At 34.8% G+C, this 16,226-nt stretch overlaps 4 protein-coding genes across 5 annotated transcripts; 3 read left to right on the top strand and 1 right to left on the bottom strand.

Moving 5' to 3' along the window:
* The first annotated feature begins 78 nt into the window (after nucleotides 1-78).
* LOC140056347 (nuclear transport factor 2-like) lies at nucleotides 79-2,277 on the top strand. The gene is made up of 4 exons (XM_072101693.1): nucleotides 79-301; nucleotides 980-1,051; nucleotides 1,657-1,752; nucleotides 2,122-2,277. The coding sequence occupies exons 1-4, from the start codon at nucleotides 197-199 to the stop codon at nucleotides 2,230-2,232; spliced, it is 384 nt and encodes a 127-aa protein (XP_071957794.1). The 5' UTR covers nucleotides 79-196; the 3' UTR covers nucleotides 2,233-2,277.
* A 1,809-nt stretch (nucleotides 2,278-4,086) lies between these two features.
* Nucleotides 4,087-7,619, top strand: LOC140056916 (uncharacterized). Its single transcript, XM_072102440.1, has 5 exons — nucleotides 4,087-4,133; nucleotides 4,639-4,765; nucleotides 4,982-5,053; nucleotides 5,864-5,959; nucleotides 6,561-7,619. Exons 1-5 carry the CDS (start codon nucleotides 4,102-4,104, stop codon nucleotides 6,669-6,671), a joined length of 438 nt encoding a protein of 145 aa, XP_071958541.1. The 5' UTR covers nucleotides 4,087-4,101; the 3' UTR covers nucleotides 6,672-7,619.
* Nucleotides 7,620-10,140: 2,521 nt separating this feature from the next.
* Nucleotides 10,141-11,052, top strand: LOC140057599 (galactosylceramide sulfotransferase-like). The gene has a single exon (XM_072103314.1). It carries the CDS (start codon nucleotides 10,141-10,143, stop codon nucleotides 11,050-11,052), a length of 912 nt encoding a protein of 303 aa, XP_071959415.1.
* Nucleotides 10,949-15,759, bottom strand: LOC140056846 (uncharacterized). Of its 2 annotated transcripts, none has more exons than XM_072102346.1 (7): nucleotides 15,505-15,759; nucleotides 14,944-15,020; nucleotides 14,302-14,383; nucleotides 13,397-14,201; nucleotides 12,904-13,116; nucleotides 12,543-12,698; nucleotides 10,949-12,222 (listed from the first exon to the last, which is right to left on the bottom strand). In XM_072102346.1, the coding sequence occupies exons 1-7, from the start codon at nucleotides 15,571-15,573 to the stop codon at nucleotides 11,942-11,944; spliced, it is 1,683 nt and encodes a 560-aa protein (XP_071958447.1). In that variant the 5' UTR covers nucleotides 15,574-15,759; the 3' UTR covers nucleotides 10,949-11,941. The 2 variants fall into 2 exon arrangements, with proteins under 2 accessions (XP_071958447.1, XP_071958448.1); XM_072102347.1 differs by having other exon boundaries at nucleotides 12,910-13,116.
* Nucleotides 15,760-16,226: the final 467 nt, after the last annotated feature.

Genomic DNA, 16,226 nt, shown 5'->3' with positions numbered 1-16,226 from the left:
AAATTTTCAAAAAGAATAACATTTGCGGTTTCACACGACTCAACATGTTAACAAGAATTACACGCCTACCATTAGTGCCTGCTTGATTTTGATAACGAAAAAAAGTTTACGCGGGGTATGCACGCTCTACGTCGTCGCGATTTCGTGTGGTCGATCGACTTTTTATCTCTTTTTTATGTAGTTAGCGTGCTCCACAATGACAGCCGCTAATCCAGATCCTAGCCAACTGTTAGCTCAACAGTTTACAGGATATTTCTATGAGAAATTTCAGTCTAATCGTGAACAATTAGCCCCTCTCTTTGTGAGTAGTAGTTAGGCTGCATAAGGGCATAGAATAGGCCTAGCTAGTAGGCCTAGCTAGGTAGCCTAGTGGGACTGAAATGTGTGACAACCAACCAGGGATGGCCTTATTTGTGCGTGTGTCTGTTGATGAAATGGAAGGATTCGTTTACCTGGGTAGGCCTATGTTTATTGTTAGGGCCTAAATAAATGACAGTTTTGTATCATTTGAACTTTGTAAATTGTCAGTTAAGCCTAGGCTAGGCCTAGTTCAAGTTACGATAAATTTGTAATTAATGTAAGTGAAAAAAGGCACAGAAAATAATAAATTTAATATAGGCCTAGCCTCTAGCCCAGCAGGCCTAGAGTAAAGAAATAAAAAGTAAAAATCTTTATTTATTTGGCCCCTGCTCGATTAGACACAGAGCTGGCATTTGTGTCTTTACTCTTCTTACCAAATTTATAGTTTTTTTTTGTGAAAACATTTTTTTCACAAAATGTATTCATTATTTTATTCATAATAAAGTCAAGTAACTTCCACTAATAATAAAATACGAAGTAAAATATATATGTTTACAATTACAGTTATTTTAAGAATATAATAACGAATAAGAATAATAAGACAACTGCTAGCTTCAATGTACCTGTCTAGTTAGAGGCCTTCATTTACTTATATATGATCTCATCTTTTGTCTTTCAGGAGGAAACCTCAACCATGACCTTTGAAGGTGCTTGTTTTAAAGGAAGAGAACAAATAATGGCCAAATTAATGGTGTGTAGACAATTTTGGTCCCCCAATGAACCACAGCAAAACCAAATAATGAACCACAGCAAAATCAAATAATGAATCACAGCGAACTCCAATGAACAAGGCTCCGACGAATTATCCCAAGAACCACAGCAAACCCAATAATGAACACAGCGAGACTATTATTAATATATGTTGGCACTCCTGGGTCCTCCCCTGACTCGCAGGCATCGAAAGTTTAGTGACACCATGTAAAATGCAGCTTGCCAATCTTCCCTGCTTTGTTCCAGGATCAACAATACAACATCTAGGCACTAGAATGACTATTGAGCTAAATTGAAATAGAATCAGAACCTGTACATTGCATTCAGACTGCAAAAGGTTGCACCAGTCAGTTGTCCATTCCAACATCTCTCTATGCTCGTTTTCTGTCTCAAAGTTAAACCATCTTTTAAAATAGTATTCTATTTCCAATTCCATTCATTATTCAAAAATAATATATTACATCTATTCGAATTCTGTCTGGTTTGACAACAGCCAAATAAGAGAGTACACCTCACTCAAACTGTTACTATTTCTTAGTATATGCAAATTGATAACTTTAAATTTCCTTTATCCTAATTTTTTAGAGTTTACCAATGAATATGCAACGTATACTCTCAACAGCAGATTGCCAGGCTTTAGATAACACATTCTTTATTGTCTTTATTGTAGGACAAGTCAAGGTAAATAATAATACTATAATTATCATGTCTGATCATTTTGTCTGATTGTTTTGATCTTTTTAATGAATGTTTGTAACTACGTAAATAAATACTGCTTATTACTATATTATTATGGTAATAAATACAGACAAACTTTTGTTTTATGAAACTATAGAGGGTGCTATAAAACATCAAACCACAGAGAGTGCTATAAAAAAAACGATATTATATTAACTATACTATATATAGTATAATTTTTTATAGTTTGTTGTTTTCATATTAAATCAATACATATGTAAGCAAAAGGTGAAATATGCGGTTTCAACTCATTTCACTTATTTAATTACACAATGCATGAATTGATTGATGTGAAACTAATTTTTTTTTCAGAGTGACGATGATCATCCACATGGGTTTGCAGAAACTTTTCTGTTAAAGAATGTCAATGGACAAATCTCTATAATGAATTCATTTTTTAGGTTGATCCTGCATAATGTCTAAGAATATAAACATTTTCTCAAATGCACGTGCCCCATCTTTTTTTTTTCTAATGACCTATTAACAGATGGGTGTAAAATTCTGGTTGGGATAAATTCATTACCACGTATTAAATCTCTTATGTTTTGTATACCTTACACCAAGAACGTCCGTTTTTTCATGTTAAGTCAACATGCTATGGCGTGTCATCAATTCTTACTGTGGGAACTAAAATTGAATTAGTAGATATTTAAGTCAACATGTCATGCCGTGCCATCAATTCTTACTGTGGGAACTCAAATTGAATTATTAGTACAGTAGATATTTTGCCTTTTTGAAAAAACTAATATTCTACTTAAGATAAGTAAACTTTCAGTAAAACAAAATGATTTGATTACCATGTTTGTGCAATGTATGTAAACCATCCACAATGCACTTAAAATCATCCACAATGCAATGGTAATTCAACTTTAAATCGGGTGAAGGTGTATGTATTGCGAAAAGCGAGATTTGTATTTGATACTTACCAGAGCATTCGCTGTGGCGTACACTATTGTTCCATCACAAAAAAACGGGATGGAGTTTTAAGCTGTCACATTGTTTAACAAGAGTGTTTAGCGATTTTATTGAAACCACTTTTTTGGGGTTTTTTTCAGCACTTGGTAATAATAATATATTTAATGTTTACACAAATATGTACAAATAAACAGTGATGTTTTCATAAATATTCTTTACTTCGTTATATTGATAATAATATTCAGGAAATTATAAATAAAGTAGCTTTGGAAAAATTATATTAACTTTTAAAATTATCACTTTTCATAACACAGTGCATTACTCCATTATTTTGTATGATGCTTTTATTGTGAAATTATTTAAAATATGCAGATTGCAATGTGTTTTAATTTTAAGATGGTTGATAGTTAGTGCATAAATTTTTATAGAATATAATTCAAATCATTTTACTTTATGCGTGTATAATTTCATCCAAAAAAATGTAAATTCGATGAAACAGTTTCCATGACAGACATAAACTACAGTTCCCCGCAAGGGTCTGGTTTTCTTTTTTTCAAAAAATCGAAATATGTAGCTCTGAAAATTGGAAAAAACTACAGTATATACAGTAAATCACAATAATATTAACAAAATTAGACCATATTAAAATTCTAAAGCTAATTAATTGGAAAGTATTTTGGCATGCTTAATAAAAAAATATCCACTGTAGCGCAACAAAATAATGAACTCTGTTTTGATTGATTGTTGGTACAGATTTCGTTTTATTTAGGCCCTAATAATAATACACATTGAACCGTACGCATGTTTCACTTACATTAATAAAGTATGTGTTTTCTAAACTGATTGTAGGGTTTTTGTAAATGTCTTTTTGTTGGCAAGGTAATAGCACGTGATATCACAGGCAAGCTTTTATTGGCTGATACGGGGTGAAGAAATCAAGACTCTGATGAACTAACTGGCTGACGGGATATTAAATCGAGACTTAAGACCAATTTACACAGACGAGTGGTAAACGGTACGAAGCGGAAAACCGTGTCCCATTAGGGAGTTGTAAAATAAGCCCTGATATACATGTAGAATCTGTATCTATCCTGAGCGGAAACCGTCCACGGAGATAAAATATTTTCCCGTGGAAAGTAGAAATTTGAAAAAGGGGTGTTGTACGTTTGTTTTTCTTGCTAGTGCAACCTTTCTTTCCAACCTAGCTGAATACAGGGTATGTGTAAACATCCATTCCTCAATCCACGTGACAAAATCGGCGTGACAAAATAAGCGCGCTTTATTTCGTACTTTAAACATTCATTCAAACTGTGGAGTTCTCCCAATCCTTGGATACAACTCTGTTGGATACATTAAAAGGGGCTTTTTAACCATTGAATGGACTACAGTATAGAAGGCCTCAAGTCAAGGTAATTGAAGTTAAGTTTTCTGTCATTTTATGCAGGTAGGCTATAGTTTGACCGGATTGTGATTTTTTTTTTTTTTTTGTGACTTTTGAAGGAAGAATAATTGCATGTGTGTAGACTTAACGTCACAAAAAAAGACTGGATCAAGATCTTGAATATAACAAGAGACCAGACTTAACTCTTGGCCTGAATGAATTTTAAAATCAAGAAGTGACCATCAATTTAAAATTAAACAATGGTATCAATGCGTATATCTCGTGGGAATTAGATTTTCTACACAAAATCCTCTTAGAACCTAACTATTTGATATACTGCGGATCAACATTACAAAAAGAATTGATCAAAAGAAGCGATGGATTGTGCAAATAACAACCCTGAACCACTCATGAAATTAGGTTAATTTGTATTAATAATTATATCGTAAAAATGCTTGTTAAGCGTTGATTGGTCGGTATGCTTTTACAATTGAATCGGTCGTTTATGCCCACTAATTCGTTTTCATTTACAGGCGTTGGTATTGCTGGTTGATAACAGTTTTCAAGATGTCTATTAATGCAGATTCAGTCGGTGTGCAGTTCGCAACATATTATTATGAAACATATGACAAGGACCGTTCAAAGTTGGAAAGTTTATTTGTGAGTAAAACACTAGGCCTATTCGTACTTCACTATTCGTACTTCACTGTTTGTACTTATAACAAATTTGAGAAATTCTTGCGCGCTAAAGACGTAACAAAGACGTCATAAAGCTTGTTCCCACTAGCGACCCAACGTATAACGCAATCTACGCAACGTAAGAAAATGCCCTTTCAGACAATGACAGCACAATAACATATTATTTTTATGTCACAGGTTGATGTTTCGACAATGACTTTTGAAGGTGAAAGGCTTATTGGGAAAAAAAACATAATAGATAAGTTGAAGGTACAGTACAAAGAATACGGGTTTTTTTTAACCAACCGACGTAAACAAATCAAAGGCATTATCAAGACAAACCTACTATAATTCGAGACTATTTTAACATCATCATCACTCAACATTTTTAATAACACATCTTCACAATAAAATCTATGAGAAGAGGCAGCCTATACGCCGAGTAACCTCTTTGGCTCCTTATTTCATTTGTAAAAATTAATAATGTACACATTGTGTTATAAATTGAAAAACATTACGGATCATGCTCTCCTCGTAGTCATCACTACTTGAGTCAGGAGTCAGCAACATTATTAGAAATGCCCAAAGAAGAATCTACTTCCTACGTAGACTTAGGTCATGGTATAAACTCTGCAATTATGTCGTCTTTCTATAGGTCAGTTATAGAGAGTGGCATAACGTATCTTTAACGGATGGTTCGGTAGGCGCTACCGAAAATGAAAAGCGTGACCTAAATAAAATAGTCAAGACCGCATCGTGTATAATTGGATCTGCATTTGGAGAACAATTTTTCGGATTGTCTTCTGAAAAAGGCAGTGGCTATCAAAGATGATCAATTTCATCCGGCCTCTAGTATGTTCCAGTTGATGCGCAGCGGTCGGCGATTTCGTTCTATTAAGGCCAATAAGCCACGATTTACAAATAGTTTCTTTCCAGGAGCTATTAGAGCCTTAAACATCATGTAGACATTTTTTGTAATGTTTTTGTTTTGAGTTCGTGCTGTATCCGTTGGATATTGTTCTCCGCCAACAGAGCAAACAGAATTTCTATGTTTTTTTCTTAAAACAATTATTTTTTTAGAGTTTACCAAGTAATACCATGCACGTTACATCAAATATTGATTCGCAACTTACTGTTGACAATGGCGTATTCGTACAAGTTAACGGACAACTTAAGGTAATTAAATTTGGTTTTCAATGTTAACCATATTATAATAATAGTTATATCGCCTAGAAAACTTTAAATACACACACGTACACAGCACACAATACAGACACCATTCAAAACAACTGTAACTAGAGGCCACAATTTTAAAATTAAAAAAGTTCATAGTAAATCGAAACACAGACAGAAATTCTTTTCAATATCTGCAGTAAATGATTGGAATAGTTTGCCATATCATATAGTAAATGCATCCTCTATAAATAATTTTAAAACCCATCTTGAAACACACTGGAAAACCCACAACCTAAAGTTTGAGCCATATAACCAAGATGTTCAAAGAGGGACTCACAAACCTTAACAGGTTTATAGTCTAAAGGTCAAGGTAAATCAAGGTAAAACACATGTTACGTACGTGTGTAAACTCGACCTAAGCTTTGCCAGTGAAGGCGGTAAATGTAGAGTAGGCCTATAGAGCTGCATTCACACTTGTGGAATTTGAATACAGAACTGAGCGGCGTCGTCGTGTGAAAAGTAGCTTTACGATGATGCAATAGATTTAACGTAACAGGCTGAATATATATATTTAAGAATTCTACATTATTATATTTTTCAGTTTGATAATGATTCTCCACATTATTTTACTGAATCGTTTTATTTGAAACAAGAGAAGAATTCCTGGGTCGTTTTGAATTTAGTTTTCCGATTGTCGCTACATCACAACTGATTATAATTTCACATCCTATACAGCACTGTCGAGGCCGCTCATGGGCGTTTTCCTTGGGTTCTGGATACATAAACACGGTTTATAGGCCTAAAGGGATACAAGAATGGATTAATAATTTATAGAAATATACAATTTAACAGTAATATTATATATTGTAGTAATTGGCTTTAGCAGCAATGGTCCTCTGTTATGAATATCAATAAATACTAGGCCTACTAATAATATTCATGGCCTCACTGATAATTAAAATGCATATTAAGGTTCATCGTTGTAGTTTGATAGCTAGTTTATTAATATTATAACAGTCATTATATTGATAATAATTGAAATAATAGTGGTAGGCACTAAGTATTATAGGCCTATGTTAAATATAGAATTAATTTAACAAAAATGTTTGAAAAAATATATTTGTTTATTGTTTTTATTAATACATTGTGTCCTCCGATATAGGCTTACGGTTCTCTCAATTGATGATAATCATTTTTAGGTGAGACGAGAGACCACGTCAAAATTATTATAATGGTAACTAGATTTAGCGTCCACAATTCACGCAAGCCTATTTTTATAGGTGAATTTGTTCGCGCGAATCGAATCAGCTTATACGCATGCGTAGTAGAGAGGGATTGGAAGATGGAAACATGAATACGCATGCGTATAAGCTGATGCGTTCGTGATTCGCCTAGTGGAAAATAGGCTTTAGTATTAGGCCTATGGAAAGCTTTTGGGGTACTCATACGCACTGTTAACTTACTTAACTAAACTACATTACAAAAAATATTTAAAAAATTTTGAAAGAGGAAAAAATAAAATTATAGGGCCTACGTGGTGGCAGTAAAAGTGTATTTACTACAGTAGTAAATTAGTGAATTGTACATACTTATTAATTTTATAAAAATAATTAAATTTTTGCAAATTGCCATTAGCAAAAATGCTTGACTATCTTTCTTGAAGGTGGCAATGCTGTTCACACGACAGAACATATAGGCCTACACAAGACTCTCAAAGTCTTATTACGTATTTGGGAGTGAAGTAGTAATGTTATAATAATCAAGGTTTATTTATTTCAATTAGTGTTCTTGTATTTTATAGTTTAAAAAAACTGAATTACAACAATCGTGACAATTTATAAAAATGCCAAAACTTGGATAAACTTAATAATAAAATTTAGCACAAAATAACATTGTTAATGATATGAAGAAAAATCCTGACACATGACATTAGCCTAACATGTCGATTATATTAATTTTGATTTAATGATTCATTATTGATTAATGGAGATATCATGCATTTTGTTCGGGTGGACGTGTCCCATTCATACTGATGTGTGCATGCTAGCTGACATTTAAAGGTAGGCTATACATTTCATTAGTCATGGAACAGTTAAATTATAGTGATTGAACAATCATCCACGCTACAGTTACAGAATCATCACGTTCATTTGCTAATTGTAGCGTGTTGTATACTTTCTAATAGCAGATAGATATGAATGGATAGTAGGTCTATGGCCTAGACTAGTTACTATGTATAACTCACTGTTATAATGTACATGTGTTGTGACCTCCAGTTGAAATTTGGATTTTCTGAAAACCGAATAGGTTATAAACTGAGGCAAAAGAGTTCCGCCTATAGGCCGGCTATCTGCCAAGGGAACAAATACTTGGAGGGCATAGAAACATTCCTTCAAACATCTTAAGCTGTGTGTCTACATACACTATCAAGCTACTTTTAAAAAGTGCGATGCGCCCAAATATGAAAGTGATATGCTTAAATATTGTAGTGCTATGACATCATCATGTCCACATGAGCACATCACATTTTTTTTTTAAATAAAGTTTGATAGTGTAGACAGAGCTTTAGTCTTAATTCTGCCCCTGGTGTTTATCTTTTAGGCAAGTATACAAGATAAAATACATTATAATATACAGGCACAGAGTACTCTCAGCCTATTCGATTTCGACGCCACAAGTTTAGGCTCAGTTCCATACGATCGATAGGTCTAATTCATTTTTTTTAAATGGTAAGTGTAGGTCTCAATCAAAGTGTTAACTGTATTGATTTTTAAAGTATATTGTTTTAATTACTTGATTAATACATGGTTCATTCATTCTTGCTTTCATTAAATGTGTCAATGTAGAATTTGTCATGGAGGTAACAGAATCCAGCAGTCGATCCCATACGAATAGGCTAAGTCCATACCTAACCCAGTTTCATCCTGTTAGCATGAGGACCGGACTATATAGGCCTGTCAAGCAAAGGAGGAACTTATACTGTCTTAAAGTACGTATTAATTGATTCATTGATTCATCAGTACGCCTAATTTATGCTCAATATATACGGAAGTTTTTAATTACATTTAAGTAAACGAGGGAATCAAGCTTAAGTCAGCGCGCGCAATAAGTAAGTCGACCAATCACGCGACGGATTATCCGAACTTGACGCGCTTCATTGGTCAACAATTCGCTTGCGTTGCTCTCACGTTCTAGTGGGAACCAAGCTTTATAGAGTGCCATCTGCTTAATAATACTTATTTTAAGACACTGTATATTTTGAACATGATGATAAGCAAAATAATGATATATTGTTAACACATTTTATTTATTGTTATACACCAATAACTCAACAAGAACATCGGCAATGAAGATCATCTATAACTTGTAGTGAAATTTATTATTATATATACATTTTTAACTTACAATTTCAACTTGTGTTTACAGAGATTACTATATGCTTTCGTAATGATGACTTTGTTAGTCTTAATAACTTATTCTTATTATAATCAAGAGAAGTCACAATTGATTCTACCGGACAGAAATTATGGAAGCCCAAATAAGTAAGTTGAAAAGCATACTCAATCGATAATCTCCGCATGAAGGACCAATTGAATTGATTAATTCCTTTGATCGATCAATATGCCATGCTTCTTGTGCTGCCTATAGAATCGATAATGCATTCAAGCTCTGTCTACACTATCAAACTAGTTCGACAAAAAAGTTTAATGTGCCCAAATATGGTAGTGATATGGTAGTGATATAACATCTACAACATGGGCACATCAAACATATTGCAACAACATTTGACAGTGATGCAGATGCAGAACGAGTTTTGTAATAGCATAAGCCCATGACCTCAAAACAATAGACATTCTAAAACTGGAGCTAAACTTCAATATTTAACACAGTTATCGTATAACTATAATATTAATAATCTATAATTCAATCGATGTCCGTCAATGTACTAACGAATATTTATTATTTACAGACAAAATGGCAGTAGGCTTACTTCGAATGGTTTTGAGGATTTCCTATCGAGTTGGAGTGACGAGGGACAGCACATGACCAAAACTTGCTCAATGCATACAAACATTGCATATATAAAAACACATAAAACTGGTAGCACCACCTTAGCTAGTATAATAGATATTTTTGGATACCGTAACAACCTCTCATTTGTTTTCAGTAAAAATAGTACAATGAATGGTCACGTCGGAATTTTAAAAGGACTTTCCAGCGACATGGCTAAGTATAGTTTTTTACCACCTTTGGGTGTTAGCATTAAAGATTACAAAAATTATAAATACAACCTATTGGGGATACATATACGTTACTCCAGACCAGTCATGGACGCATTCATGAAACCAGGCACCGTGTATATTACAATAATCCGGGAACCGACCACTCAGTTCGAATCTGCCTTCTCATTTTTCGAACTATCAAAATACATGGGTATTAGTAAAGAATTAACCGGACAACAGCGTCTTGAAGAATTCTTTCGCAAACCCGATTCTTACCGGAAAAAGTTAAAATATGTTACTTGGTACGGAATGAAAGGTGTTCCGTGGTTTCACGCAAAGAACAGCCAGATCTTTGATCTTGGGTTAGACCACGAGTATCACGGCGATTTAGAAGTAGTAGACAGATATATTCAACGGCTTGATAAGGAATTTGAAATGGTTGTTATTTTAGAGCACTTGGACGAATCATTGGTGATTCTTCGACAACTGCTTTGCTGGTCATGGGAGGACATTTTGTACATAAAACAGAACGCACGACTAGCTAGAACACCATTGACGCAGAATCTTACAGAATCAATCCAACATTGGAATTCAGTTGATATGTTACTTTACACACACTTTAATCAAACTCTATGGAATAAGGTTGCTCACTATGGTCCTCACTTTCAAAGAGATCTTAATTTGTTTCGGACAATGCTGGTTCAGATGAATAGTGAATGTGCTACTGAACGATCTGGCGGGAACAATTTAGGAGCCAACGAACCTTCACGATGTAAACTTCTCAAACGAAATAATGAAGTGTTGCACATTGTAATAGCCCGACAAAGAAATAAGTATTTTTCCAAATATCTTCACCCTCTCTTTAAATAAATAAAAATCACTTTCAAATAACTTCATCAGTTTAATAAATATTAGCATGTAAAGCGTAATACAATGACTATGTATACATAACCTTATTGTTTCATTTTTATTGTAGTATTTAAGTATTATGACATTTTCTTTTTACTATTACTTTTAAAGGGTGGTTCCAGGATTTCTGTTGTTTATATTATAAATATACATTGATGTTAACCTCACTTATGAAATAAGCCTCATGAACTATTCTTGTGTTAAAAGAGAGCAAATACACAAATTTTATCCAAATAATGATTGTATGACATTAAAAATCATTAAAATTTGTATCATTACGAAAAAGTTGCATTACAGTATTTGTTAAAAAAAACGCAGCTTATTTCACAACATTCATTTTGCCTCTTCAGTGCTGTCGAAAAATAATTAGGGGTTCCAATGTTTTTGTAAAAGTTTATTTTCTATATTTTATAACAAGCAAAATTTTAAACCCGGAGCTCCCCTTTAACCTTTGTAAAAACTTTAGAACATTTTGGAAATTATTTTAATTTATCAAGTAAAGCTATAAGCAATGTTTCATATCACCCCAGCTGTAGTATCGGAATCCAATTTGGTTGTTGTTAGTGTTTTTCGCCAAAATCATATGGCTGGCCATTGCAATCATGACCGAAAGATTGTAGTAATTAATCCGAAAAGCAGAAATGGTCTATAATACAGTGTCACATGTGTATCACATGTGGTGCCTGTATTATGTTAGCTTAGGCTTGCAGTTTATGATACAGGTATCACAGGAGACTTTCCTATATTACGCAATATGCCTATTATACTTTATATAGATACAGTACAAAAAATCAGCTATGATTCCAGCGTAACAAGTTGTTTTTAAGTGTCCAGGACAATTCCAAACCCTTCATTGGTAACCACCTGGGTACTGACCCTGTGGGAAACCCCCATAACCAGGTTGTTGCTGCTGCTGCTGACCTGGCTGTGGTTGTCTGTATGCATATCCTGGTGGACCTCCTTGGCTTTGTTGGTAGTTGCCATAACCACCAGGTTGGCTACCAGAGTATTGGTTACCGGATGGCATGTTGGGGCCCTGTGGGTAGTTCTGTCGCTGCATCTGGGATGGATAGCTTTGTTGTCCAGGATATTGTGGTAAGAAATTCTGTGACTGGTTGTATGAGGTTTGACCTGAAGAAAAATTGTATAATATAACTAAAAAAAAACAAAATAAACTGGAATGTAACTAACCAAAATAAACTGAAATTAACCAGTAAATTTGACTGGACTGGATCTATTACAATAAATCAGAATAAACTAGATTGCAATTAACCAAACTAAACTGGATTGCAATAAACCGGAATAAACTGGATTGTTTTGCAATAAACCAGATTTATTGCAATAAACCGGAATAAATTTGATTTATTGTAGAAAATCAGAATAAACTGGATTTATTGTATAAAACCGGAATAAACTAGATTTATATTGAATACAAGTAAGGTTAAGCATACCTGATTGCTGTTGCCCTCTGAATCCCATTTGTTGTTGTTGTTCTTGTGGCATCATTTGATTTCCACCTTGAGATGGATACCTGGGCTGCATTGGGTACTGGGATTGTTGTTGTTGTTGCTGCTGCTGCATCTGTTGCTGCATACCCATCATTCCTCCTGTAATCAAATACACAAATAATTTAAATATCAAAGCCAAAATTGACAAACAATTTAATTGACAGTCGGATTGTCATTAACAAGCATTAATTAGGATTTGATAATACAGAATAGATTTATCAAACTTGCCTAAAAAAAATGGTTTGATAAAAAAAGCACTGCTTAACTATGTTTCAATCAAAATGATAAATTCCAGCCTAGTTACCTTTACCTTGCGGTGGTCCCATGGACCCGTAATTGCCCGGTGCTGGCGCACCACCGCCCATGCTATCAGAGAACCTACTAGGTGTGTTCATTGACTGTGATCCTGCAGCAGAATGCTGAGGTTGCTGCTGTGCCTGTGATGGTGGCATTGACTGCTGCTGTGGTGGTTGCTGTTGAAGCTGTTGCATTTGTTGCTGCATTTGTTGAGATGGTCCTGGATTAGGCGATTTAAAAAACTCATTCCTCAGTATATACATTATATTACTATTTAAAAAAACTTTTCTTATAAAATAAAACTGTGCCAATAGATGTGTTAATAGATATAATACAAATGCCTGGAACTTATTGGGTGTGGGTAAAGTAGAATTCCTCCTTTGGGACACCTATATTCAGAGGACACCCCTATTAATTTGACACTTTTCTATGAAATGAACAATATATGTTTTAACAATACGTCCAACCCCTACTCAGGGAAATACCCCACCTCTTCTTACCTTGAAGCTGTTGCATGGGCATTCCTGATGATGTTGGAGGGGCAGCAGGCGGTGGCATCGATCCAGAGCCTGAATCACTAACACTGTTTGGAGTTGAGCTTGGGGTGTAGCTTGGAGGAGGCATGCTCTGTTGTCCTTGGTTTGTTGATGCCTGTTGTTGGCTTTGTTGCCCAGGACCACTCTGTATTCCTCCTGAAGATGTTGGTGCCAACATATTTGAAACAGAGTTTCCAGACATACTTTGTTGAGGATGTTGTGGACCAGCAATACTCTGTTGAGGAAGATGGCCCGACATTGACTGTGGATGAGGGCCAGGCATACTTTGCGGATGAGGGTTGGTCATACCTTGTGGGTGTTGTCCTGGCATGCTTTGAGGATGGGGTCCAGGCATCCCTTGTTGATTACTTGACATGTTCGGTTGATGACCTGCCATACTTTGCGGATGTGGGCCTGGCATATTTTGTGAATGTGGGCCTGGCATATTTTGTGAATGTGGGCCTGGCATATTTTGTGAATGTGGTCCTGACAAATTGGATGAATGTGGAACGGACATTCCTGGCTGGTGGTGACCAGGCATACCTTGCGAATGTGGTCCCTGCATTCCTTGTTGATGTGATCCTTGCATGCCTTGTGACATAGAACCTGCCATTCCTTGTTGGTGATGTCCTGACATGTTTTGTTGATGGTTAACCTGCATGGGTTGTGGGTGGGAACCTGGCAAGCCCTGTGGATGTGATCCCATCATTCCCTGTTGATGTGGCCCAAGCATTCCTTGTGACTGCGTTGGTTGATTTCCTTGAGGATTCTAATAAAATGATAACAAGAATTAAATTACATGTAAGCTATAAAATAATTAGGTGTTTAACAAAACTATTAACCTATTTAAATAACAGATGAAAGCTTACTCCCATAATTGATGGCATATTTTGGTTTGAATCTGCTAGTGTTGCTAGGTACACCAGGTTTCTGTGTAGAAGCTGTTGGTATCTGAGGGAAATAACAAATATAATACGATATATTTTAATTTATGTTTTAAACTGATTGAGGAACTATCTAAATAGGTCATGCCTCAAGGAAGTCTACAAAACAACATAGAGAATATTATTAATCCAAGTGGTAGATTGAGGCTCCTCAGTGTGAAAACAAATCGATTTGCTAAATCCTTTATTCCCTCCGGTATCATCCAGTACAACAGGAAGTCAAGAAGATAATTTTATCTTGTAATTTTTTAGATGTTTTTATATGAATGGTTTTATGCTATATTGTTTTTATTGTGTTTTCTTTGTTATTATGACGAGCAATGAATTTCCTTTTTGAGGATCAATAAAAGTTATCTTATCTTATCTTATTAGTTACACTCTGCTTGTTCATGGAAAACAGGAAATATCAACATATTATGTTCTTAGGTATGCCGTCGTAAGAGTAAGCAGGGTGAAAAGATTGCTTTTGTACACCATGACCGCTTGTAGCTGGTCCACCAGTCATTCTTCTGCTTCAGAGCACAATGGAAAATCTACAATACTTTCTTGTTTAGAGATGTTACTTACTGAGCAACCTCTCCACCTTTTCCTTTATTTTGAAAATCCACTATTGTCTGTATCAGTTGATTGTTCTCATCAAGCATCTGTGAATAAATTTAAAATGAGATAAATTATACTATTCTATTATGCCATCCATGGTTACCTACATAGGGGTCCGGAACCGCGACAGAATGAGAACGGATGGGGACCCTCCAAAGAAATTGCATTTTATTTGTCAGGCATTTGTATGATTTGTTTTTATTTTTTTTAATAATTTTAATGCGCCTTGAGCACTCTTGAGTGGTATGTGCGCTATAAAAATCCTGTTATTATTATTATTATATTATTATTACTTACTTTTGGCTTATAGCACAACTGCACAACTATTATTATTATTAATATTAGGTAGGCTAAATAAAATAATTTTAGGATGCATATAACTATTAAATTATTTATTATATTAATGAGGCAGTCAGAGAAAGAACTTTCTGAATAGCATTTTTTCAAAAAATAAAAAAGGCCCATTTTTTTATTTACAATGTAGGCCTAGGCCTAGTATAGTTCAAGTGTTTCCTTCCTTTAGCCTACCTTTTGTATGGTTGCCTGGTCAGGCATGGCTCTTCCCCTCTGCCGTTGAGGGACGAAGGCAACCGACATTTTCGCAGAGTTATACAGGCTAAAATATACCGTATTCTAGTCTCAATCTAAACAGAACTTGTGCCTAAAATAACACTTAACCACGTGTACCAGTTAATACTGAGAATCTAAATGGTTTTCCTTCTTTTTTTCACACAATAAACAGTCAACAACGACCTCTCGCTTGATTTACGAATCCTTTGTCATTCTTTGCAGCGTTGCCAGCGATAAAATTTAAATTATGCCGTAGCCTGTCTCAAATAATGCCAGATTGGGAAAAATAATGCCAGATTCCAAAAAATGTAGAACTAAATAGCGCCACCAACGGCTACATGCCTAAAAAGTCTGTAAAACGCCAATTGACACAAAAAAGGCCTAAAATTAGATTCGCAATGTTAAAAATTTACATTTATATTTTTGTTATTAAATGTGCGTTTATTTTTTTTCTTTAAATAAGTGTCCATATACAAAAAAAATGGATGCAAAATCATTCAATCATAGTGATCAATGGCGAATTGAATTTTTTCTACTTTTTTTCAAAGCAAAAACTTCACAACCAATCAGAGCTCAGTAAATGAGCACTCATGCTCAGCAGCAGACAGTAGGCGATGAACATAAAAATCGCAGTACTCTTGTGGTGGAAAGGGTAGCGTCAGCTTATACGCGTGTGTAGA

The sequence above is a fragment of the Antedon mediterranea genome, chromosome 8 (genome assembly GCF_964355755.1).
Source record: "Antedon mediterranea chromosome 8, ecAntMedi1.1, whole genome shotgun sequence".
In the NCBI taxonomy this organism is placed as follows: domain Eukaryota; kingdom Metazoa; phylum Echinodermata; class Crinoidea; order Comatulida; family Antedonidae; genus Antedon; species Antedon mediterranea.
This window is presented reverse-complemented; position numbering and strand designations above follow the sequence as displayed.